Raw genomic sequence first — 27,279 nt, 5'->3', positions numbered from 1 at the left:
TATATATAAGATTAAGATTATAAGATATATTAGATGAAACATGAAAAAAAACTTACAAAGAACTGGAGGCTTCCCTAGTATCAATAATGTCACAAATAATCCTTCTTTAATATCCACCTGAAGTTAAAATAAATGTCTTGAAAACATTCCTCGTGTAATTCTACACAATGTAATCTATAATTTAATTAATAAGACATCGGTTCTTATCTTAACTCATGGAGTGTGAACCACAAGAGGGGCGACATTACGTTATATCTATTTTTTGTTTAGTGGGTCTCATGACGGCAGGATAGCCTGGTTGGCAGGGAACAGGATTCAAACCGGCAGTGTCCCAATGTCCTCCAAGTTCCCTTAAAAATTATACCTCTGGGGGTACTGAATTGGAGATGAATCGTTCTCTGGTTTCTGTCAAAATTACGATCTGTGGAGGAATGGATGTGGATCCACCTTATAAACGGGTGTGACGTATGGGTGTGGCAGAAGTTGAATTTTTGACCATATTTGGCACCACTGGAAAAAATAACAACAATCACACCTCATCTGTCTTAATGGCCGAATGCAACAACAACAACTGTGGGTCTCATTCTTTTCTACGAAATTTTTGGTCCGCATAACTAAAAAGTTGGGAACGTGTATCTAAAAGTATTCTCTCTTTTATCTATGTAAACTATGCTAAGAAACAAATCACTGATAGTTTAAAAATCATAAAAGTTACATAAGAGTAAAAACAAGTTACGTAAACATAAGTTTTGAGAATCAATAATTTGACCAATCATTTTCAGAAAAAGACAGTAATAACAACTGGTTTTCATATTTGTGTTTCAACACTGAGAAAGTTGTCGGGAACAAAATATATTTATTATGCAACGCTATTACAATAACTACAAAGCTATTTTGATAAAAAAGATTTTAAAAAAACTGTGTACAATAAAGGTTGATTACAAAGTTGTCGTTATTTTATTATTTTTTTAATTGTGTAAAGTTTTTAAAAACTTTCATGTCTGAAAAAAAAAAGCATGAATTTTACAAATACTTTTCAATTTTTGAGTTGAAACTTAAATTTTTTTTATTTTTAAAGTTTATATTTTGTGAGGTATGTTTAATTCTAAATAAGTGAGGGTAGAACATAGTTTGGGGTGAAAAATAGAAAAAAATATCAAGCAGTATTGTTTTTTTTTTAATTTTAAAATCTTAATCGCAAAAATTACCTAATTAATTTTTTCCCTTCTTCTTTGATTGCAAGTATAATGCAATGTGATCCAAATCGATAGTAAAGAGATCTGTTAGTTTAAAATATTTAGTATATAAAAATAATTTTCAGCAAAAAGTGATAATGCTTACGAATTTTAATTTTTTAAAAATATATCGGTTCTATTTTCTGTCTTCGTACATCTCCAAACATATGTTCGACTCTAAATCTATCAGAAAACATTACAACTTAAATAAGTAAAATTTATTTTTGGGTCAAAAATTAAAATTGAAATGTCACTTACGAGAATGGTAGGTACTCTAACAGGGTTTAATTCAGAAGTAGAGTAAAGGCTATTCATAATGTTCGATTGAATGCTCGGGACATCATCCCTGATTTTCATCAATGTTGCTTCGTCTGAAAATGGAAAATATGATTTAAATACTACGACAGTCGATCATTCTGCTTTACGCATGAATCTCAATATTTTCTATGCAATTTTAAGCTACATTAAACGAAGTTTTTTTTTTGTTTATTTCAAAAAATATTTGTTTTTCAATAATAATAAAATTATTTTTATTCGTTTTTTTTTTTTTNTTTTTTTTTTTTTTTTTTTTTTTTTTTTTTTTTTTTTTTTTTTTTTTTTTAGCGAGTTATATTTTATCGGTGATATGGAAAAGAAAACATTAATAAAATCATCAATAAGATGTCTAAATAGGCCTCTTCCCTCACTGTCCTGCCATCCTGTATTTTAGATTAAATTTTTCATGCTTTTTTTTCTAATACATATTCTATAATATAATCTTCAAATTTTCAAAGAATATAATTTTTTAAATTTATAATGAAATAATAGTATTGGGAGATTATTTTTATTTGGCTTCATTTTGATGAGATGTAATTCATGGGCCATATGGGGAAAAAACATTAATAAAATCATCAATTAGATATCTCAAGAGTCCTTTTGTTGTTTTTAATTTATTACTTATAAAAATAAAATGCCAATATTTGATTAGTTATCATTTGCTACAGGATAATTAGAATAATATTATCTTATTATAGTTCCTGATACAGACTTACGTTTGGCCATCTGGTTAGGATAGATGTATGAGTTTTTTGATGTATAAGTAATTGTAGTTGATTTGATACTGCATATTTTTATCTGAGGTGGATGTTAAGAGCTTTTATCACAGCTTAAAAATTTAAAATATGTGAAAAAAAAGTTTAAAACATTTATTAAAAAGAATCTCAAAAGAAATCCTCATCGTCATTGTATTTATATCCAAAATAGTTTAAAATATTTATTCTAAATCGAACTAACTATTCAATTCTATTTATATATATATATAAAAGAAAAACAATTTTTCAAAAAATTTTGTTAACACTTTGTAATGTTTAAAAAGTTTAGGTAATATTTCGGATGATTACAGACACAAATATAGAAGATAAGTTCGAAACTTTGCGAGAAAACGCTAATTTGAAAATCAGTTAAATTTCTTCCCCGATTCACAGTGAGAAACTCCGTCAAAAAAGGTGACCCGCAGAAAGAGATAAGTTTCTTAAGCAAAACCCTTTAACTTCGATAGTGACGTAATTTTACATTTGAATTAGAAAACCGGTCACAGCCGACTAGCAATCGAACGGGTTCAAAGAAATCGAATCGAAGAAGCGCGTTTAAGGGGTGAAATACCGCACACCTTATATTTTATATTTTATTTTATAAACATCGTCGAACAGCCGACCCAATTTTATGGGTTTACGACTACCAATGTTCAACTCCGTATCCTTGTAATTTTGAACCCAATCCAGAAGACAAGGGAACTCCTGGATCGAGTATTGGGAGAAATTTGCCTTCGTGGAGGACTTTTAATGGAGCTAATCCGCATTTGCGTTACATGGAGAGGAAGACCACGAGAACCTCACACGGTTAGCGTGACGGCAAAGGGACTATAACCCATGATCCGTTTACCACTGAGGATATTTCACGTCAGCACTGTGGTCGGTGCAAGCCGGATGCGGATTCGTATCGACGAGCCATTGGTGGGATTCGAACCCGGTTCTCCTCATTGGAAGGCGAACACTCTATCCCCTGAGCCATCACGGCTCACACACCTAATATTGTGATCAGCTGATGACCCTGCATTCGAAATGTTTAGAGAAATGCTGCCGAATATAGTCATACGAGAGTTTTTTTTTTTTTTTTAAGTAACGGCAGTTTGAAAATAAAAGCCAAACGAAAGAAAATTTTCAAGAAGTAAATTTATTTTCATATTCTCGTTTTTTCAGCATAATTGCCAAGTTTGTTTAAACACTTATCACGTCTTACAACTAGATTTCGAATACCCTCTTCATACAAACTTGCCGCCTGCTAAGTTAAACAAGGGGTCACGGTCGTTTTTACTTATTCTTCATCATTGTAGTGATTTCCGCCGAAATGAAGTTTGAAATATCGGAAAAGAAGAAAATCACTCAGCTCAAGGTCTGGACTGTAGGGACGGGTGGTAAAAAACTTCCCAATCAAATGAATCCAATAAATCTAAGTTGCGGCGAGAGTCATTGTCATAGTGTAGGAAAATTTCCTGTCAACATGGCAGGGAATTTTGCTTCACAAATCTGCCAGTGAATGTACGCGGCAGACAGATTTTTACCGACTAAAAACGCATCACTGACCGTATCTCGAACGTGACTGGCTATTTGCTAAACTTGAACATTTTAAAGACGCAGAACTGACCGTACAGTTTACCTACACAGCTACCACTGAGTACAGTTGTTTCCAAGGAATGCCGGGACGCGACACAGGCTCTCGTTGCGACGCACACGTCACTTATTAGTGAGCACAACAAAACGGCCTTTACTTTAAAAAAACATCCTTTGTATGTAGCATCCTTTTGTTTGTGAAAATTAAATTTAAAAAAATTTAAATCAGAATTGTCTCTTCACGTCTTCCCTTTTTCGATTATTGAGTTAGGTGGGGAGGGAAAAGGACTCTAAGACATAAATCAAAATTTAAAAAAAAATAGTGTTATACCTGCATTAAAACCAATAGTAACCCATAGATAGTCATTATCATTTTTGAAGCATCGTTGAACATCGAAAATGAATCTTCTATTTTTTATTTCAGTATCGAAGTTGAAAAAGTTGAATACCAATAACTCTGATACCTGCAAAAGCAGAAAAAAAATTTGTGAAAGACAGATTTTATACACGATATATATTAATTTTTTATACTAGAAAAAATATTTATATTTATTATATTTCCTGTTTGGAAAAGCAGAAAAATATTAAAATATTCCGAAACCAACACAATATCACTAGCATTTCAATATTTGTAATGTTTACTCAAATTACACTATTCGGGATAGCCTGGTCAGTATGACATTAGACTAGTGTTAGTGAGAATGTGAGTTTGAATCCCCTCATCCGAAGAATCCCAGTGTAGTAAATGATGTGATTGGTGCACGTTAAATCTATCGGGATCACAAAGTCCTCCAAGTTCCCATAATTTGATCATTCTCTTTTACAGGATAAAATTAAGATTTGTGGTCGAATAAATGGAGTATGATTGGGTCCTCGGGCTGTAACGCGTGTGTGGCTGAAGTTGTACTCTCGGTCATAGATGGCACCACAGAAAAAATAAGAAACGCACCCTCTGCTTTAAAATTTCGCTTGATTTCAAGCAGGCTTGTCTGTATGGACAAGTGGCAAAAGTAACAACTGCACTATTCATTATATGGGCATTTTTCCTAATTCACTAAAATAATATTTATAACACGCTACTATATATCATTTATAACTTTAATAAACTAAATGGTATTTTAAATTTATAGTCTTTCTATAAAAACTCCATTCTAACAAATAAAAATTAACATTATAAATTAAAATTTAAATCCTATTTTCAGCATTAAATTTATCCTAATTCTCATTTATCACTCAAACTGAATTCCTCATTCGCATTTGTTATTCAAAATCTATTTCAATATCCCTTTCAATGTCCTCATTTTGATTTCGATTGCATATTAAAAACTGAAAGCGTCATTTCTTAATATCAACTCATTATTTATAGTTTTATGATAAGTATATTTAAATTGGTTATTTAAACTTGTTAATCATATTGCTAAACAATAAATAAGTTATATTTATTTTTATAATAAGCTTTGGGTAAAACTAAGTTCAGCCAACATGCGCATAAATTATTAAATCATCAATTATTATCAGCATTAAAATAATGAATGCAAAATTGTAAGACATTATTTAGAATTAAACATTCACAATATCACTTTTAATAAATATTTAATATTTAAAAAATATTTAATAAGTATTAATATTTAAAAAATATTAATATTTAAAAAATATTTAATAAGTTATAATGAGAACTTAAAATTAAATAAGAATTTAAAAAGAATAAGGATGAAACTGCCATGATTAGATAATAAAATGATTAGAATTAAATAAGATGCCAATCGAATCAAGAGCGAAAACTAAATCTGCGCTAATACAATAAAACATTTTGAGATTTTTCAATTGAATACTTTTTAATTTTGATGTAACAAAATATTTGTCGTTAAAAATTAAATATAAATNTGGCCTAGGCCGCTGTATATATATTAAATAAATATTGTTGAAATCATTGGCTTTGGAGAATGAAGCGAGCAGTGGGAAGAGCACTTTTGTATGTACAAAATACAAAATTTCAATAAATTAAACAATATTAATTTTTTTACTTAATTTATCAACCGTTTATAATCTGTAACTTATTGCGTGTAATTAATGCACACAACTGCCGACACTTGCAAGCCTATTTTTTGCCGTAAAAACAGAATAATTATATTAAAAAATAAGTCGAAAGATGATGTAAACAGAAAAAAAATTAGAAATCGAAACAAGTGAATATTCGACCAGAGTTAAAACAACCACTGCAAATACTACCCCTTACCATTGAGAACACGGAACACAATCAAAAATAAAGTTAATATGCTTCTTAGAGCAGTGGTGGCTCAGGGGAGAGAGCGTTCGCCCTCCAATGAGGAGAACCGGGTTCGAATCCCAGAGATGGCTGGTCGATTCGAATTCCGGACCAGGCTCGCACCGACCACAGTGCTGACGTGAAATATTCTCAGTGGTAAACGGATCATGGGTTATAGTCCCTTTGGCGTCACGCTAACCGTGTGAGGTTCTCGTGGTTCTTCTCTCCATGTAACGCGAATGCGGGTTAGTTCCATGAAAAAATTCCTCCACGAAGACAAATTTCTCCCAATACTTGATCCAGGAGTTCTTTTGTCTTCTGGGTTGTGTTCAAAATTACGAGACTATGGAATTAAACATTAGTAGTCGTAAACCCAAAAATTATATTTACTATTTTTTTTTCTTGACATTGATCCAAGAAACTTTGGAAAGCATACGAACATTTACGAAATTCGAAACACAAAACTTGAACAAAATCGGTCGAATAGATTTTGAGAAATTAAATTTCAAATGTACTGTTCGACAGAGTTCATTTAAATTTTGTGCTTGTAATTTAAAATTAAATAATTTGAAATTAAATAATTTAAAATTAAATAATTTGAAATTAAATAATTTGAAATTAAATATCTTAAAATTTAAATAGATTAAAATTAAATAATTTAGAATTAAATAATTTAAAATTAAATAATTTAAAATTAAATAATTTAAAATTAAATAATTTAAAATTAAATAATTTAAAATTAAATATCTTAAAATTTAAATAGTTTAAAATTAAATAATTTAGAATTAAATTATTTAAAATTAAATAATTTAAAATTAAATAATTTAAAATGTTGTAAAAATTTGTATACATTACAATTCAAAATCCTTTCAACCGTTATGAAATAAAATTTTAGAATATATTAAATGATTCTTAAAAACTATTTTCTAACGAGGAAATTATTTTTAAACAAACAAATTTTCCTAAAGTGCGCAAATTTTTTTCCTATCCGCTTCATTAGTTCTCGAGATAAGACAAAATACTAAAAATGTGAAATCAAAATTAAGGGTTCAAAGCTTTCGACCGAACATCTGACTAAATTATTTGGATATTTCAAATTCTGGATGCTCCCCATATTTTGATGGCAAAAAATTCAAATCCGTCAGAAAAAAATTGGTTCATTCAGATAAAGTACGTTTTTGTGTTTGATTCGTAATTTTATTAGCACTATTTAATTACCATATTTGAGGTCATCCTTTTAGTTCACCCTTTTAGTTTTTGAAACTCTGATTATTAGAACAATAGTTATTTAGGGTAATATCTTTTTAAATATCCTTACTGTACCTTATCTTCTCTGCCATTCAGGATGACTTGGATTTGAACTAAAGCATTTTTAACGGACTCAGAACTTCTTATCATTTCATCATCCTGAAATTTGAAAATACAAAATATATTTATTTCATACACATACACAAAAAATACACAATTGTATAAAAATGTCTGCAAAAGTTAAAACAAAAAGTAAATAATAAATAAATTGCTAAATAAATAATTCCAAGCATGAAGCATTGCATGTTAAGATGGGATATATAGATTTTTAAGTGTGATTAGACCAGAATGAGGAAAACAACAGTGATTTGAAATAGAAAACATAAAGCTGGCAACAAAAATAAATATGAAAAACAAAACTAGATAAACCGGGGTAGCCGAAAGTGAAATAAAAAAAGAAAAAAACTAAAATGATTAAAAGGATAAAAAATTAAAAAGACCGCAGTGGCCGATAGGAGCAAATCAGTGCAAAATACATTTCCATGCACTGTGGAAGGGACTCATGTCGTTAACGTATTCATATTTTTAATGCAAATTAAGAAATTATGTCATTAAGTAAATCAATGAATTGGTATTAATAAACACTACGAAATCGTGCATAAAACTAAAAAACTCATACAGAGAAAATTAAAAAAGTTTAAATAATTTAATTTCTTTTTAACATTATTGTTGGGTGCCTTTCCTGGGGACTTTACGTTATTAATTAATTCAAAATCTCTTTAAAAGAATAATCAGCCTTTAAAAAAATAATTTATATTTACTTTTAAATAAGAATGTGTGATGATTGCTTGAGGAACAGTGATTTCTGTAGCATTGTTCAAGATGTAATTTTCAATTATTTCTTCGAAAACGTTCACCTTTAGGCCTCTATTTATTCCCTACAGAATGAAAAAGAAATATCAAATTATTCATAACATAAAAATACAGAGTATTTTATTATCTTCTTTAATGTATTCATTTAAAATCCTTGTCAAAAATGAAGTTAAAAAGAAAAATACAAAATGCCATGAAAATCAACCGAATCGCTAGTGCAAAATGCGGAACTAAAAACATAAAAGTCTATATGATTGCCTATGGAAACTGAGAGGTGTTAAAAAATGATTTTTAGAATTTCCTCTAAGTTTCTTCTGACAACCAAATGAGTTTCGATGTTCAGATTTTTGTCTTCTTCAATAATAATTCTTTAGACTCCGATAATATTTTTTCCTAGCTTAAAATTTAATTTGTGACCTCTAGTGTGCGTTCTGTTATTTCCGACACAAGATGTGAAAAATACATATTAAGTGTGGTCATTGTAGAACACCGCGCGTGTCTAAACTAGAGAATGTCATAATTATTATCTTATCAAACACGCAAATTGGGTTAGCAGTTACGTAACAGATATTTTTAGTTTTTTTAAAAAGTTTTTAGTGTGGGAGCTTTCAATTTTTCTGATAGTTCTATTGCCGTTTGACGCGCTAAAGTTTGGTTAGTCGCTCTTCCTTGAACTCAACTGGATGGACAAAAAAGAGATGCGTATTTGAGGTCAAAATTTCCATTTTTAAATAGGCAAACCAATCACGAATGATTCTTTCAGCTAGGCACACTTTTCATACACAGCACAAATGTCCCGAGCAGTTTTTATCTGTCTCAGATCCTTGATAGAAACTAAATTGCTCCAATGTGGTTTTTATCAAGGTTCTAAGACCATTAAAAGTTGCTCTGAATTAGCATAAATTGACTGGAGCCAAAAAGCAAGCATTCTGGTAGAATAAAACATTCTCTCTTGAATGATCGATCTAAAATATTTAATGATATGCGGAATGTTAAGAATAAAAAAGAAAAAAAGAAATGGGCGGAACTCAGTTGCCAACCCAATAGATTTTTACGACCACAAAGTATTCTTATTCTGAAAAAGTTTAGCATTGTAATCCATGTTTGTGGAACAGTGTTATTGAAAGCAATGACATGACAGTTCTAGTAACAGTTACTACAACAAACTGCAAATACCTCGGATAAGTAGGACATTCCTGATAAGGGAAAGAGAATGGATCCATCTGTCAGTATCAACTCACCCCCTTTGTTCGGAAGCTTGTAAGTAGGATAGAAGGATTTTGATCTTGAGATGGAACAGGCACCTGTCACCAAATCAGTTTTGTAAGCATACTCTAAAAGGTGGAAAAGTAAAGAAACGAGATGGATTAGACATGAAGAAACTTCATTACTAACTTTTAAACACAAAACTTTACTTCCTTTACACACGCTAATTTCTGCTACAAAAACTATCTTGCCTTCCAAGTCAGAAATATTTCCTTTTGACAGGATATGTCATTTTTCCCAACATAAATGTCACCTTTTTGTGACAGAAAACTGTCGAAGAGACAATGTATTCCATATAAAAAAAAATATGGTCTTTTTCGGTACAGGAATATCGCGTTTGGTTACAGAAACGTTACTTTTTGTAAAGGAAAACATCTCTGTTATACAGTGTCTTGTTTTAAAATGTATTCTATCCCGGAAACATCGTCTGTGACTGAAACATTTTCTTTTGTAAAGAAAATCTGCGAGGGAGATAACTCAGAAACATTGCTTTTTGCCATAGTGGTATATTTTATTCTGTAACAGAAATGTTACAGTCTATGATCAAAACCTTTTCTTTTGGCATATGAATTGTAAGGAATTTGATGATTTAGTTGCCAATTTGCTAAACTTAAGGAGCGGACAACATTAGCTGTCATTGATAGCAGAAAAAAGGAAAGGAAGGATAGTAGATTGAGGAAGCGTGCCTGTGAGTGGAAAAAGCAAGAATAAATTTAAGAACAGAGCAAAATCGGACATCTTGGAATATGATGAGATTTCTGTTTTGCTTTAATAAGGTTTTAATATTTTTCTTGTTTATTATATTTATGTGAATCGTCCCCCAACAGCTGTTTTATTTTCAAAGTTGACCCAGGCCGTAAGGACCAGACAGAAATATTACTATAAATTAATCGAACGTATATAGGGTAAACTAACCAGTGAAGGAGCACTTAAGCTTCGCTTGCCTTTTAAAACATCATATTAATTTCAGAATTCGTAATTTTAGTTAAATGACAGTGTCAACAATATGTTGACACCGTCATTGTCAGTGCCATTGTGACACTGCGTCAACAATATGTTGACACTGTAAAGGAACATGCCTGTTCCCTCACTGGTTAGAAGTTGTTTTTCGTATTTTTAACATACTTTTAATGCGGAACATCACTAAAGGTACAAGAAAATTAAAGTTTATCGTTTATATTCATTAACTTAGAAAAAAAAACCAGTAAAGGAACACTTGTTCCTTCACTGGTTTTTCATCGTTTGGTGATCCAGTGAATAAACACCCCCTTATCTCAGTACTTTATTATGCTATGATGCTTAAAAAAATAATACGTAACTTCAATTACTATAGTTTGAAGTCTCTTTTTCACAGTGAGAAAAATAAAACTATTACATGCAATTAATTCCACTTCAAACATACAAATACAAACACTCCCCTTATAATTTTTTCAAAGAAACAAGGTGTTGCAGAGATAATAAAAAATTCAAAAATTTTTCCAGAGAAGTCTATGTAACCAGGTAATCCAAAACATTGCTAGATGACTTTCTATTGTTTGGCAGTAAGCTATTGTTACCAATCAATCTAAAGAAAAACTTTCAAATTCTTATTTTTAATCAATATATATGAAATGTTCCTTCACTGGGTAGTGTTCCTTACCCTAATTCATATTTGTAGAGGCACCAAGACTTCGGAATCAAAAAAACTTATTGTTCAATTTAATTGGAAAAGTTTGCAGAGTTAAAAATTTTTACAGGATTTAAAAAAAAAACGAAAAAAGAAAATGCAAGTAAAAGCAACAAATTTTGTAGGCGTAAATTATGTTGGTTATTACAACTTGCATGTGCTATTAAACGCAATGACAAGTAACTGATTATTTGTAAGCAATTACATAAGACATAACTTTATTACTTACTGTGCTTCATGTCATAGATGACGTATTCCGGAGATAACACTGATGGTTCTTCGCCGGGCTGAGGTTTGGTGGTATTCCAGGGAGTGTAATAGTATGCTATGTGCTGAGATTCAATGTCAAAAGCCATCTGCAAGAGTAAACATCTTCGTAAAGCTTGATATATAATGAAACATGTAAATAAAACTATGTAATAGAACACACTTTGATAACTTTTGGTCTAATGATTGGATTTTGGCATATACTAAGATGCAATTTTAATGAATCAAGGAGCTAACTTTAAATATCATAAAATATTTGTCTAGATGAAATATAAAGTTACGAAATCAAATACAAAAGCACATTTTCTCTGATTAAACATGTCTGTTATTCAATGAATTAGCGTTTTTTAATCCTCAAATTACGGGGTTAGCTTCAATTTATAAAATATAGTCCCTATAGTTTAAACGAGAGAATGGTCAAAAGCGTGCTACTAACTTTACTTTCTAAATGTTACTTTGCTATTTTTTAAAGGATTTATTTCATTAATCTTAGTGAGCAACTTTCGTAATTAATTTAAAAATTACATATATGAATTCCTTATTGTTCATCGGATTCTTTTTGGCTGGAAACCTTTTTAAATGACATTGCTAGTTGTCAAAATGAATTGCAAAAATGCATAAGGATTGTTTAGAAATATTAGCTGATTTTAATAAATTATTATTTAAAATTCTTACTGTAAGAGTACTGTAATAGCTCCAGTATTCCATATCTTCGTTTTGGTAGTTTACTTTCCTGTAGATAACCTCAGCGCCGAATTGCAGGTTAGTGTCTCCAAAGTCTGGCAATTCCGGAGTATCTTCCAAGTTTCCTCTCTTGCAACCATAACCTTTTGGAAGCTATGGGATGAGGAAAGAACTTTTTAAAGATTATATATGAAAGTTATTAATAATACCTATAACAAATAGTTTAATTTGTTTCGAAAAATTATTACCCCTTCCTAACTATTCTGTGTTATTTATTTTTAATCATTTTTTTTTATTTATAAGGGCAGATCACATAAACAATAGTAGACAAAATAAGGGATAAACAGAAAAAAGAGTGACAAAATAACAGAGAATAAATCAAATGACGTCAGGCTAAAGCATCGTCTATAGAATTGCTTACGGCTGAATTGCATCAGGAATGCGAAATTATTTCTTTGCCACAGTATAAGTAAAAGAGACGATACTAGTGACCGGGAGAGCCTGGTTGGCAGGGCACCCCTGTTCTCACGAACGTGAAAACGGGAGTTCGAATACAATCGACCAAAGACTCCTCGTGTAGTAAATGGTCACTGGAACACTTTAAATCTATTGGGTCATAAAGTTCTTGAAGCAATTCTTCAGCGGAAGTGGAATTCTTGGCCGTAAATGACGCCACTGGAAAACTGGAACAGCAGCATCCTTTGCCTTAGTGGTCAATGACAACAACAGACGATACTAGTAAAGATTACCATGTGATTTGAAAAGAAATAGTCTGAAGTGACACACGATGTAAAAGGTTGCAGTGAGAAGATTTTATTCGGCTGAATCTTTGTCTAGTCTTTCTTTTTTTTATCACCAAAATTAAGTATAAAGAGACAAAATGGGCGAAGGTTTATCTTATGATTTCTACAAGGGATTGTCTTACTTGGAATGGATAGACGTTCCTCGAGATGAAAGGTTGCAATGTGATGATTTCGTATTGTTGAATTGAAGTTTCTTCTCCCATTCCGTCTTTCTTGCCACCGAAATACACCCTNCGATGACATGCTCTATTGTTGGTTCATGACTGGGGTCAGTTGATCTGGGGCTAGAATGTCCTCGAGGGTTTGTTTAATAATTTGAGTCACAATTTTCCTGCAGGTCAATATAGCGAAGAATTGATGTTACTAATGTTCAACTCCACATGTTAATTGTTACGACTACTAATGTTCAACTCCACAGCTGTGTAATTTTGAACACAATCCAGAAGACAAGGGAACTCCTGGATTGAGTATTGGGAGAAATTTGCCTTCGTGGAGGACATTTTGATGAGGAGCATTCGCCTCATTGGAAGGCGAACGCTCTATCCCCTGAGCCAAAGCGGCTCCTTAGCTGATATTTGTTATTCATTCCCTTTCACATCTAATTGATCAAAAAATAAATGCCACGGTGCATCAATTTGATTGAAACTAAATTGCTTTAAGCAACTATACCACACCAATGCTATAAACTAACAAATAGTTATAACTTCAATGTTATAAACGAATTATATGTTTTTGCTGCTTCGAATTGTACTCTCTATCCATTTAATTAAATAATTTTGCATTCATTATATATTTGTAGTTTTCGAAAAGTACATTAAAATCTTTAAAGGTGAGAAGGAGTTAGTTTAGACAATTTTTTCAAATTTGTTAAATTTCTTTCAAAAAAAAATTATTTAATATGTTTCACTTATCCAGTAATTTTTAAGAATCGTTTGGAAAATTATCTGCATTCTGATTTGTATTTGGAATTACAAAGTTTTTTAATTTTTTCATAATAATTGTTTTTAAAATGCTAGTTTTCGCCCTCAATAGCCTCACTACAAGGGGCTAGAATGAGCGAAAACAACAAGCTATGGGGCTAGTGAGGCCAATTTTGAAAAATTACTAAATAGTCATTTATTGTAACTCCCAAATGAAATGAATTTCAGTCTAAGATTTACTTTAGAATGGATATTGACATATTTGAGTTAAAATATTATTTTGTAATAGAGCATTTCACTACACTAAAAAAAAACGCTTTGAAAGTAAAACATTACATTTAAAAAACAACATTCAATTGAATTTGAAAGCACAAAATCAGTTTTAAGTTGCAATATTTTTAATAATCTTAATATTACGAAATTGATGACGAAATTGTCCAAATGAACAACACAGGAGCAATGTAAACAAGTCACAGAACATGTCCAGTAACAAAGTTGCTAAAGAACAAAGTGTAGACACTAGCCCCACTTAGACTTATGTTTGTTAATACCTAATCCTAACTAATTGAAACTATACAGAGAAAAAGTTAATAACAAGAGGTAAAAAACCGCATAATTTATAACACATTATAACTTTTTGTAGAAATTCTGAAAATGAAATATTTTAATAAAAGAAAAGTCACTTTTGTAGCTTTTAAACCTTCTTTTACAAACTTCTACCGAAATATTCATAGAATGTGATGATGTAAATGCACTTGGAAGTGTATACATTTGTTTCCAACCTACGATATCTCACAGAGGAAAATTGGCCAATAAATAGAAAAGTTATTCACGATGTCCACTATAACCCAGCTCATTATTTTCAATAAAAAGTTTGTATATTATTGTATGTTTTTTTTTTTTTTTAGTTTTCGAACGGTACTTTAAAATTTATTTAAATTGTTGCAGTGTGATGGTTCTTTAAAACTAAACAGGGTTTTTTTTTATACCCAGAATCGCATCAGGAATGCGGAATTATTTCTTGCTACAATATAAGTAAGAGAGACGATACTAGTGACCGGGATAGCCTGGTTGGTTGGGCACTGGACTCACGTTCGTGAGAACGGGGTTCGATTCCAACCGGCCAAAGACACCCCGTGTAGTAAATGGTGACTGGTTCACGTTAAATCTGTCGGATCACAAAGTTCTTGAAGCAATTCTTCAGCAGAAGTCGAATCCTTGGCCATAGATGGCGCCACTGGAAGACTAGAACAGTAGCACCCTTTGCCTTAGCGGTCTATGACAGCAGCAACAGACGAGACTAGTAAAGATTGCCCTGTGATTTGAAAAAGAAATAGTCTGAAGTGACACCCGATGCAAAAGATTGCGGTGGAGAAGATTTTATTCGGCTGAATCTTTGTCTAGCCTTTCTTTTTTTTTATCACCAAGATTAAGTATAAAGAGACAAAATGGGCGAAGGTTTATCTTATGATTTCTACAAGGGATTGTCTTACTTGGAATGGATAGACGTTCCTCGAGATGAAAGGTTGCAATGTGATGATTTCGTATTGTTGAATTGAAGTTTCTTCTCCCATTCCGTCTTTCTTGCCACCGAAATACACCCTCAGGGGTATTCTTTTCAAATCGGTTCCGAGAGGATCCTGCTCATCGTCAGCTGCAAAGAAATTCATCATCAAATGTTAGCGATCAAGTATTACACACACATACCTGACCATGACCTAGCACCTAAGGCTCTATCTTTTAACAGCCATGGCAGGAATACCACTAAACTTTGACTCTGCTCAGAAGACGGCTGTTGTTGTTACGAACATAACTTGAATTTAAGGAGAAATTATTCATTTGCTTTTTAAAAAATTATTGTATTGAAGTTAATAGAATAAAAAGTATTGAATCGTTTTTGAAATTTTCATTCTCTCCAAAAAGGTAAGAAAATATCTTTTTAGTTCAGTTCGTTGAAAATATGTTTATAAATAAACAAAGAATATGCGTATTACTGAACTGTCAGAATTTTCTTTCTGAAATTACGGTAAAATAACCGGCATGATATTCTAATCGTCTTGGGTCACCGATTGTAGCAAGCAGAACATTAGAAATTTTTCATTTTATTGAAGGAATGGAAGAAATATTGTAGTATGAACGCTGAGATTCGAACTTCTGTTCAGTTGACCGATTAGCCCTCTCAGTTACAGTATGTACTAGCTTCACGGAACAAAATGGCTTCATTCATAATTGTTTTCGCAATGAAAAATAAATTAATAATATTATGCTAATTTCATTAATTGTAATAATATTTTAAAACCGATTCTTAGTATTATAGTTTCTAAAGTAATCGATGATTGATTCTGTCAACTAGTGTGTTCGCTGTTGTCACCTGAATGTTTAGGTAGCAAAAATAATTTTATAACATTGTGTTACTTTAATCGAACAGAAATGTTGACGTTGTTCCAGGCAGGATTTTATTTTCACGAATACTTGGTAGTAATACTATAGTTATACACGAATACTTTAGCGAATACTTAGTAGTTAATGAGGAATTATTAGGTAGTTTGTAGATTATCTAAGTAATTTAAGAAGCAATTTTCGGCACTTAAAGGTAATAAATGTACGTAAACTAGATATTCAGTAGAATAACTAACTTATACAATGCGCGGAACAAACAGGCCATCCTGAATAACTTTTGATTTAATAATCGGATATTTACGTTCTAGGACTCTATCTTAATGGCTTGAGGGGCTAACTTCAGATATGCTAGTGAATAAGTGCCGAAAGTTACGAAATCAGACACAAAAACATGCTTTCTCTGAAAAAAGACATCTGTTTTTCGACTGATTTAGATTTCTGACCCCCAAAATATAAGGAGTAGTCGCAATCAGGGAAAAAGGATCTCCATTGCTTGGTCAGGAGAGCGTTCCAATGTTTGGACCTCTTAATGCCAATTTTACTTTTTGCGTATTTCGCTGTATCTCAAGAACTTTTGAACCAAATTGAAAAAATTTGCCCCAAAATTATAAAATTCGTTTATCGAAAGATAAATTTATGCAAATATAACTTTTACATAAATATTCATTATTTTATTTAATAATGGTCGAAAGAATTTCGAATTGTAAGGTACACTAATTTTTGGACCGTTTTAAAGAATATAATTTTGAACAGAAAATTATGTAATTTTAGCAAAATTGGCTGACTAGTTTCTGAGAAATTGAATTTCAAAAAGTCAAATATTTAAATCAAAAAGTCAAATATTTAAAACTCGTTTTCTGAAGAACTAGTCGACCGATTTTGCTCCAATTTTGTATTTTGCTTTGTAAAATTCTGTTCTTTAAAACATAAAAATTTATATGCCTTACAATATTTGATATTTTTCCAACCATTATTAAATAAAATAATAAAAAAATAATAAATATTTACTAAAAGTTTTTTTTTACACGGAATTATCTTCGGATAAACGAATTTTTTAAATCTGTGCAAAACTTTTTAAATCCGCTTAAAATGTTCTCGAGATAGAGCAAAATACTCAAAGAGTAAAATTAATATTATGGGGACCAAACTTTGGAGCGCCCTCCTGACTAACCTATTGGAATCATGTTTCCCAGATTGCGGCTTCCCCCTAAATTTTGGGAGTCAATAATCTGAGTCCATCAAAAAAAAGAAAAAAAAAGCAATGTTTATTCAGATAAAATACGTTTTCGTGCTTGACTTCGCAACTTATCGTCTGCAGCTATTCATTAGCATATTTGAGATCATCCTCTTGAGCCATTTCGATTGAGTACTGGAACGTGAAAATCCGATCATTAGATCAAAAATTATTCAGGGTAGTTCATTTTTTTGGGGCACTGTACACTCCGTGGTAACATTTACAATATGGCGTTCTTCATATCTATCTTGTTATGCAATCAAAATATATGATGGAGCTATAGCGTGGCCACGAGTGAGAATAATTCATGCATGACCCAATTTAATGATTAACAAAAGATATTGCTATGAAAACCATTGGGTAGATTCAACCTTCTACGGCTCAAATATCTGAGTACTTTTATCTGTCCAAACGTTAACAAAATGCTGAGTACTAAAATTATGAGACATAATTGAGCAATGCTCATTATCCGCATCCAAAGACCCAAAAATTTGCAAAGAAATTATTAACTTTTAATTTATTTTGCGACATTACACTATGGGCCATGATCTTTGGCCAAAAGTCAAAAACTAAATTTTCATCTGAAATATGTGTAGGTCGTTTTAATATAGCCCAAATTAAGTATTCATAATCATTCCAAATATTATAATTTACTTTTTGGACCGACGAGAGTACAATGTAATGAAAAATATGCTAAAATTCTTTTTTTAAATGTAACTTTCAAATTTTTATTTCAGAAGTATATATAGGAATTTCACCTCACTGTTTCATTTTTATCAGAGTAATTAGTCTGAAATTATAGTACAATTTTTCAATGTGTAGGATTAGTTAATACTCTTGACAAACTTATAGTTTATATCTTATCATTTGACATTTTACAATGTTTGAATCACTTTCGAAACTTAGTTCCAAAAAGTTCCGCGAGGTAATTAGCTAAACTTTTTTTTGTTGTCTTCTTTGATGTTTCTTCGAAAAAACCTGCCCCATCTTGCCCGTATTGCAAAAGTGGACTAAATGTACCGAAAAACAAAAATTATGTTTTTTTTTCATGTTTTCGCGTTATTTTGTAATATTACTTCGGAAATATATTTGCTTCTCATTTTTAATATAAAATTACAAAAATTATTATATTTTCATTGCTATATTTAATTATTTAAACGTACTATATTACTTTTTTTAGTTTTGCTCACCATATTTCAACTGCCATTTTGTTTTTTTTTGGGTATTTTTAGTGTATTTCAAAACTTTAACTATAAATTCAATTTACCTGCACATAAAAACCCCTAAATGAAAACATCAAAATAAAAACCTCCAAATTTTGAAACAAATTTTATCGAAATACTAATTTTGGCCACGAAATTGGATGCTGGCCCACTGTGCATTATTATAACCGAAGAAAGAGTACAAAGTTCAGTTACAAAAAACTAAAACTTTTTCTTCCATTTATTGTTAATAAAAATAATACAGTGTAAGCCATTTTCAATAATTTTCTAGTTAGTTTTCGATATTTTTAGTCAAATCTGGCTTCGACTGCAATTGATTTTCAAGCACCTTCTGTTATTAAAATCCTTCTATATTAAGTTTAAAAGCATTTTCGATTCATCTACATGAAAAACGTTTTCTACATCTTCCCTCTGTAATGTAAAGCACGTCGTTTATGTGCTTTTCAGCTTATAGAGCTTTTCAAATGATAGTTTTGAACATATAAACTGTTAAATAAGGACAAAATAATAATTTAAAACTAGATATCCGTTTTCATGAAATACTCACTCGTGAAATAATAATCAACGTAAGAATTGTCATTTCCACTGCACCTCCTCCAATACTGGGCTTTGAGACCTCTAATAGTGAAATCAGTTTTACCCATGTATGCCTGCAATAAAGGAACAAAATATTCTTTAAGGACTGCTATTTAGCTAATTCACTATTTAAAAAATAAGCGATGCAATTTTTCAGTTCAATGCAATGCAAGGTATCTAGTAAATGTTACAACTAACTTCTATCGGAGATAGGAAACAGCATAAGCAGATAATCCAAAAAAATGGTTGGAAAATGTAATCTGCATCTCATTCTATTATGTTAAAAGAAAGAAAAACTACTGATCACTGCAGAGAATGTGGAAAGAACTATCTTGAAGGCATTGTGAAAACTGTACACTGTATTAACAAAAATTAAATGGTATATGATAAGAACTAATTTCATCTGTACAACTATTGTGAAAGACAATAAGCTAAATTTCAAATTTATAATTAAAAATCAAAGATAAAGTAAATTCTCCATTCAAAATAATAATTATTACATTTATCTTAATGGAATCATATTTAGAAAAGATATTAAATTATGTAATGACTTGTAACCATTATGGAATTATTAAAAAGGTTCATACATCTTACATTCTATTCCTAGTATTTAAAATTTTTACCTAACTGATTTATAAAAACTTCTTTACCCTATAAAAAAATCACAATGAAATAGAAAGTTCGTATTATCTGAAAACTTTAATAATATAGTAAAAACATGGTCTTTCATTCAAGTAAATATTGAGTTTAATAATAAAAAAATCCGTTTAAAATATGAGTTAAATAATAACGTCTGGCTAACAATTTTTTTTTTCAGATCTGCTCTTTATATTTTAATAAATAGAACTTTAGCGCTTTCAAACAAAAGTGAAACCAGAAGAGATGACGCTTACCGTATCACGTGATAAGTCTTCTGAGCATGCGCGAGACAAGAAGCAGAGTCGTTGCCAATTACCGATATGAAAGACCTTGGCAACATATGGGAAGCAACACAGCAACAGATTTTGATCTACGTTGCCGTTGCGATCGGTGGAGACCCAGCTTAAGAATTGCGTTGAAAACCCGTGCATGGAAATGTCGTCATTTGTCGCTAGGGGAGCTGCACTATTATGAACTGCTTCTTCGTGTGCCTTTGAACAAGTAGTTTTATTTATCTGAATAATTTTAATTTTATATTTTTTAATAATTATTGTCTAAAATTACATTCAAATCGGTTCAAGGTTCAGTATTAACTATATTAACGTAACATAATGAACTGGACACACACATACACCACCATTTAATCCCAAGCCTATGCCACCCTGAGGTGGCATTTATCGGTTAATGGTTAAGGTTACAAGACAAATAGAAAAAAGAGAAAACATATAAAATAGCATTAAAAAAATTAAAAAAACCCAAATAAACTGAAATTTTTTTTTTTCTTCAATTAGTTAGGGCATTTTGATTAGAAAGTATCCAGTGCTAATGGGTCCATTGTAGTGGAAGTTGGGGTTCATCACTGCATAATTTTGTCATTTTTTTCACTAAAATTACTTCCTCGTATTCTTCTAGAAAAATAATTAATGAGCTGGACAAGCTCGCCAAATCATTCAATTTCGTTAAAACAGTTTTTTCTAACCCTGTTTGAATGAAAATTTCGACAAAAATTTGTATAAAGCGTGACATTCACATGAAATCTAGATTTTATGTTTTCTAATAGTTATTGCAAAACTTTTCTTTCGAATAGACCTAGTTTTAGCCCTTTAAATTAATTGTACCAAACAAAATTTGACTTACAATTATTTTAATTGATTTGCAATTTTATAATTATCTCTTTGATACATATTTGATTTCAAAAGGCATCTATTTTTAATGTTTTTTTAAAATAATTAGAATAATAATATTGTTACAGATGAGTCATATCAATAGTTCGATTATATTATTGCATTTAAATGCTATAAAGTTTTTTTTGTAAATATACCAGTTTAACCCGTTAGCAGTTTGCAGAACATCGATTTGCCATGGTTCTTTTGCAATTAATTAAAGTGAAAATAACGTACCATTTTATAATTCCTCGATGTACTGTTCCAAACATCTCTTGCAATCTTGAACATGGCGGAAGGTCCGAATGTTCTTTTTTCATCATCACCTTCAACACTGTACCGCCAATCTATCATGTCTTGACTCTCCATATCGGGTGTATCTGTGGCGTTCTTAAATGTGCATGTTTGTTCTGGTAATAATAAGTTATATTAAAACATAATTTTTATTAAATTGCACAGTGTACTGAATAAAAAACGAAGCATCTACATAACTTTTGATTTCGTTTTAGGATTATCACGTATTAAGGTTTATTCTTAATGGTACTGGGATTTTAACTTTAATGTGCTCGTTAATTTGTGGAGACGATATTTTAAGTTGCAAAATTAATAACAAAACCTACTTTTTTTTCTTCAAAAAACTTTCATTTCTTTCTACAGATTTAGATTTCTGATACTCAAAATAAAGGTCAGAATCTGGGGAATATTGTCTTGGTAGTTTAGTCAGGAGAGCGCTCCAAAGTTTGAACTTCCTTAATGTTAATTTTACTTTTTTGCGTATTTCGCCTTAGCTCGATAACTTTTTAAGCAAATTGAAAAATTTTTGCTCACAATTATAAAATTCATTTATCCAAAGATAATTCTACGCAAAAAGTAACTGTTAATAAATAATTCTTTTAATTATTTTATTTAATAAAAGTTTGAAAAAAGTCACAATATAATTTTTTACATTTGTCATTTTACGTAATGAAAATTTTACATTGCAAAATGCAAATTCTGAGCAAGTTTGATTGAATAATTTCTGAGAATTTGAATTTTAAAAATAAGACTTTTTCAAAATTTGATTTCACAGGAGCTATTCGGCCGATTTCGCACAAATTTCGTATTTTGCTATTTAAAGTTTCATTTTCTAAAATGATATAAAAATTGTGTACCCTAATATTCTAATTTTTTACGATTATTACTAAGTAAAATATTAAAAAAATATTTTCTCAAAATTAATTTTTATGCAAACATCTTTGGATAAACAAATTTTATAATTGTTTGCAAAAAATTTTCAGTTCACCATATTTCTTGAACCATTTGAGATAAACAAAGAATTTTTGGTAAATAATTTATTCGTTGGGTAAAAAATAGATTTTTGTGATTGTTTATTACTCAGTTAAATAATATTGAAAAAATTTTGAAATCATTTCTATACTTCAATATGTAAATTTTCGCTTATGCTAATTTATATGATAAAATTCTTAGTAGGATAACCAAGGGTTTGCTGAGCTATCTGAAAAAATAAAAACTCTTTTGGCTTTTTTCAGTGGATAACATATGTTAAAAATACAAATTTCTTCAATTATTATTTATCTATTTAAGTTTTAAGTCTCTACAATTTATGACAAGCAAAAATGTGAGAAACAAATATATTTTCCCGTTTGGGAAAAGTAGCATGACTTTTCTAACGTTACGAAGTGCTAATAACAAATAAATAAAAAGTAAGTAATACCCGTTATTTCCCATGCTTCATTGGTCTGTGTCCAGTACATATAAGATAAACTTTTCCCTTCTTGATGGGCATCTATTCTGCCTCGTCTCTCAACAAGATCATAATATTCAGTGTAGTAATTGGTTTGTTGCTAGAATTTAAAATTAATTAGATATTACACTATCCATTGTATGTGTGTATTATCCATTGTGTGTATCATAAGAGTCAACAAAAACAAAGGCTAACACAAGCAGTAAATTAGTTTAGAGCTTCGAGATAGAAAAAGCAGACGACATTTTTAGAACTGCTTCAGACTTAAATGGTTGAGGCAGATTTTTGTAAAGAGATATAGTGAACCTGTTGCAATAAAAGATAACGCAAAGGTATTGTATAGATATGTGGTGATCTCGTAAAGGTATAAGAAAGTAAAGAAGTTGGATCTTATGTAATCGCTTCATGAATTTCTTGATGTTACAATTAATTCTGATGTTATTGTCTGAAATAATGGAATTTGCCATTTTTCCATTGCGTTGGCGCAGGTAATAAAGTTGTTAATACTAAATCATCTGGTGCTTTAATTTTTATTTATTTATTTATTTACTTTGTAGGTGGCTTTATCTTTTATTTAGGTGAATCTTTTATTTTAAGTTCATTCATTAAGTATATTCATAGTTATTACCAAGTTGGGAGCTAGAATGAGCGATGATGTTTCATTTATGGCAACCTGTAAAGAACCGTATCTAGAAGACAAGAGAACTCCTGGATCAAGCTCGGTTTTTAAAACATTTTCAGCAACCACTGTTCTTTAAAATGCACTCTTAGAAAAATTGGTTCAACTTAAAACCAGGTTCCTGAATTTCCCTACATAAAAACATGAACAGAAGACAAGTTACCTATTCTCCAATATTCGAAAATTCGATTATTATGGCAGTGGAGTTTCGATGGCTTGAGCAGATTTCCTATTCGATGACCATACGTTTCTCCATGTCTTTAGAAAAAGTCGATATGACTAGTATGAGTATTGACATAACATTTTGGAGTCTCCTGCTCTAATTTTTACTGCCGCAGATTGCCCTAGTTCCATTTTAATGGATGACGACCACACAGAGCTCATTTGATCAGCGATTTTTCTAGAACACTCACCATATTCGCAGTAAAAAATAGCGATCTATGTCTCTAGAACTCAATTTCATGAAATATTGTGCAGCAATCGTAATTCACAATACCTTACACAAAACATCCTGGACCCTAAAATAGTAATGATGGGCGAATATAATGGAATACCTGGCAAGTGACGTCGTATGGATTTATGGATCCCTATTGGTTGTTGAAACGTGGCATTTGTTTACAGTAGCAACTGTTCTTTCCATTCTATTTCGTGTAAGCTAAGCCCGCAAGGTATCGAAAGTGACGCATTCTGAATTCTTTCATAAAGATTCTTTCTCAAAGATTTCAACTCTTTCACAATATATTTACACAGAAACTTAACACAAAGGCAGGTAAGAAACCACGTGGAACATAAACAAACTAATTATGCATCGAAGTTGCCAGGTGCACAAAACAAAGTTGTATCACAGTTACAATAAAATAGATAAACAAGTAATAAATCTAAGTTAAGAAGAAGAAATAGGCGAGAGAGAATTATATTTCCACTAATTCGAGGAGTGATACGGCTATGTATTTAATCAACTTATCGTTAATAAACATCCTAACTTATGTAGAGAAACTTAGCTCAACTTTAATCCGCCATTTTGCTGCTAAAGATCAGCTGGTGCTGACGTCATAAGTCATATTTTGGATATGGAAGATCTTCCTTATGTGCAAGTACCCAATTGCCACCGGACACTATTATTTTCTACATAAAGTAACAGTAGTCCGGGAGTTATAGAAAAAATTAGGAAATTGGGTACTTGCGCTTCAAGAATAAAGCCTCCCATACCCACATATGTTACCTATGACGCCAGCACCAGCTGATCTTTATCAGCAAAAAGGCGGATTAAAGTTGAGCTAAGTTTCTCTACATAAGTTAGGATGTTTATTAACGATAAGTTGATTAAATACATAGCCGTATCACTCCTCGAATTAGTGGAAATATAATTATCTCTCGCCTATTTCTTCTTCTTAACTTAGATTTATTATTTGTTTATCTATTTTATTGTAACCGTGATACAACTTTGTTTTGTGCACCTAGCAACTTCGATGCATAATTAGTTTGTTTATGTTCCATGTGGCTTCTTACCTGTCTTTGTGTTAAGTCTCTGTGCAAATATATAGTGAAAGAATTAAAATCTTCGAGGAAGAATTTTTGCGAAATAATTTAAAACATGTCACTTTTGAAACTTGATGGGCTTGGCTAACTCGAAATAAAATGGAAAGAACAGTTGCTAACGTAATCAAATGCCACGTTTCAACAACCAATCAGGATCGAGATACCCATACTACGTCACTTACAGGTATCCCATTCTCTTAATTTTGAGCTCCAGAGTGATCAGGTAGAGATTTAATTTTTTTCAAACGAAAAACATGGGCAGAAATTACTTACATTCTCTCGAGGAAGGTACGGATATTTGATTTATTGACGTTTTGTGCTGGCTTCAATGTAACAACATTAATTTATTAATATTGTACTTACAACATTTGGAATTGTGTATTCCACAGAAAGCTGGTACGATTCTATGCCATCTTTTTCTATATCAGGAAAGTCCACATCTAAATTAATCAAAAAAATACATGAATTAAGAAATTATGTTACATATTCTGATACTGAAATTTAATGTTCTAATACGCTATGTCACCTTTATTAACAAATCGATCTCTAAATTTATGTAAGAATTTCAAAAGCGCTCATGTTTATTTAATGCAACTAAAAGGAGATGCCATTTTTTATGTCTTAAAAAACTAGATATAGGTGATCACCTGCTGAAACTAAAATCTAATATTCTGTTATAATCTTATTCGGTTTAAAAAACTTAATTTACTTATTTACTAAAAATTTACTTTATTTACTAACTAATTTACTAAATTAATTTACGAAATAAACTTAATTTACTTAAAATTTAATTTAAAAATAAACATATATATATACGGATTTCTTATAAATAATATTTTTTATTAAGTTCTAGAGTTTTTTTAAAAAAATTTAATAAGCGAAGTTTAATACTCTATTTCTGAAAATGGCGCGATACGTCAAAATATGGGAAACACAATTTTACAAAAATTAAAAAGTGTTTGTGATTTAATTTTTTCATGAGTTAAAAAATTACTCCAATACAGCATCATCTGGGCTTACAAAAATTTGAAGGAAAAAAAATTGAGAATTTTTTAATTTTTATGTTGGGGGAAAAATCTTTCCAAATTTTCGACTTTTTAATATTGTTTTTGTAGCTCTGGCGCCAAAGAAAATATTTTTAAAAAAATCACAGTTTAATTGCTTAGACTTGCAGCAAAGCGATTATTTTAAGTTATATTGATCATCTTGCAGTGAAGAATAACTTCATATTTTACGAATAACTTAAATATTTTAAAAGTTATTAAACTTTTTAAAAAATTGCCAGTTTAGCGACATTTTTTCACTTAGGTGAAAACTATCAAGATCACTGCCTTATTCTCAGTTTTTGCAAATTTTCATGAGCCCAGGTAATGCAGCATTGGAGTAAGCTTTTGAAATATTAAAAAATTAGACCACAAACGTTTTTTATTTTTATAAAACTGTCGCTTTTCTCCATATTGACGTTTTGTGACATTTCAAAATGAGCAAAAACAGCGCTGGCTCTAAATAGATTAAACTTGACCTAACAGTAGTGAGTAACCGTTGCAAACTCACGACAGTTATAAACATAGCATATTATTTGTCAAAAGCATGATTTCATATGTTGAGTTTTAGAATATGCACGAGTTTGATTTGTATGAGTTTTCGAAAAACAGCTTTAAAAAAGTTTAATAACTCGTTAAATAAATTCTAAATCCCAAATAATATTTTCATCAAGATGATATAGAGAGTTTTGAATTACAGCTTTATCACAAATGTGTGAAAATCACAAGTGTGTGAGGGAGCTTTTTTCAATTAAAGAAAGAGTTTCAAATAGTGTGAGAGATTCCCCGCTTTATTACGGAAATTCTCTTTTCAATCAAGTAGTTAAGATTTTCATTCCCTCTATATGCTTAATAGATGTATGTTGTGATTTCTTATTATAGTTGTCCCACACAAAATCACATAAAGCTTAAAATTCTCCGTAAGACTGTCAAGGTGCTCATTCAATTTACGAACAATTTAAGTAAGTATTTTGCTTTTAAATGTAGATAGATATAATGCAAGAATAATTGTATTTTTACATCAAAAGAATAAATTGAGACACTTTACCTCTTTTTGCACCAGATAAATCACAGTTACCATGCACTAAAGAGTATGCACTAAATAGCAGAGTGAGGATTGCCAGGTTCCTCATCCTTAAGACCTTTCAAGAGATCTCTAGGAA

General features: G+C 30.7%; 2 protein-coding genes across 2 annotated transcripts in view; both read right to left on the bottom strand.

Moving 5' to 3' along the window:
- LOC107442688 (uncharacterized) overlaps positions 1 to 13,183 on the bottom strand; it is a gene marked incomplete at its 3' end in the record, with an annotated part of 18,421 nt that extends 5,238 nt beyond the window's left edge. The window contains 9 exon segments of the mRNA XM_043053257.2: positions 57 to 117; positions 1,494 to 1,606; positions 4,215 to 4,347; positions 7,473 to 7,556; positions 8,219 to 8,335; positions 9,447 to 9,604; positions 11,432 to 11,558; positions 12,145 to 12,306; positions 13,079 to 13,183. Of these exon segments, the coding sequence (XP_042909191.2) occupies positions 57 to 117; positions 1,494 to 1,606; positions 4,215 to 4,347; positions 7,473 to 7,556; positions 8,219 to 8,335; positions 9,447 to 9,604; positions 11,432 to 11,558; positions 12,145 to 12,306; positions 13,079 to 13,159 (1,036 nt within the window).
- Positions 13,184 to 15,336: 2,153 nt separating this feature from the next.
- On the bottom strand, positions 15,337 to 27,272 carry LOC139425301 (uncharacterized). The gene is made up of 6 exons (XM_071179277.1): positions 27,165 to 27,272; positions 25,437 to 25,513; positions 22,826 to 22,955; positions 21,349 to 21,521; positions 19,281 to 19,383; positions 15,337 to 15,530 (listed from the first exon to the last, which is right to left on the bottom strand). The coding sequence occupies exons 1-6, from the start codon at positions 27,247 to 27,249 to the stop codon at positions 15,337 to 15,339; spliced, it is 762 nt and encodes a 253-aa protein (XP_071035378.1). The 5' UTR covers positions 27,250 to 27,272.
- Between the last annotated feature and the right edge of the window lie 7 nt (positions 27,273 to 27,279).

The sequence above is a fragment of the Parasteatoda tepidariorum genome, chromosome 3 (assembly GCF_043381705.1).
Source record: "Parasteatoda tepidariorum isolate YZ-2023 chromosome 3, CAS_Ptep_4.0, whole genome shotgun sequence".
NCBI lineage: Eukaryota > Metazoa > Arthropoda > Arachnida > Araneae > Theridiidae > Parasteatoda > Parasteatoda tepidariorum.
Note: the sequence above shows the minus strand (reverse complement) of the source record. Positions and strands in the feature narration are given on the sequence as shown.

Bases quoted from the DNA above. Each gene is read 5' to 3' on its own strand.
- LOC139425301 (XM_071179277.1), bottom strand. From the start codon at position 27,249: ATGAGGAACCTGGCAATCCTCACTCTGCTATTTAGTGCATACTCTTTA. The intron at 25,514-27,164 runs GTAAAGTGTCTC...TGATTAATTTAG, and splicing joins TTTATCTGGTGCAAAAAGAG to ATGTGGACTTTCCTGATATA. The intron at 15,531-19,280 runs GTGAGTATTTCA...ATTTCTTTGCAG, and splicing joins CGTTGATTATTATTTCACGA to CTGACGATGAGCAGGATCCT.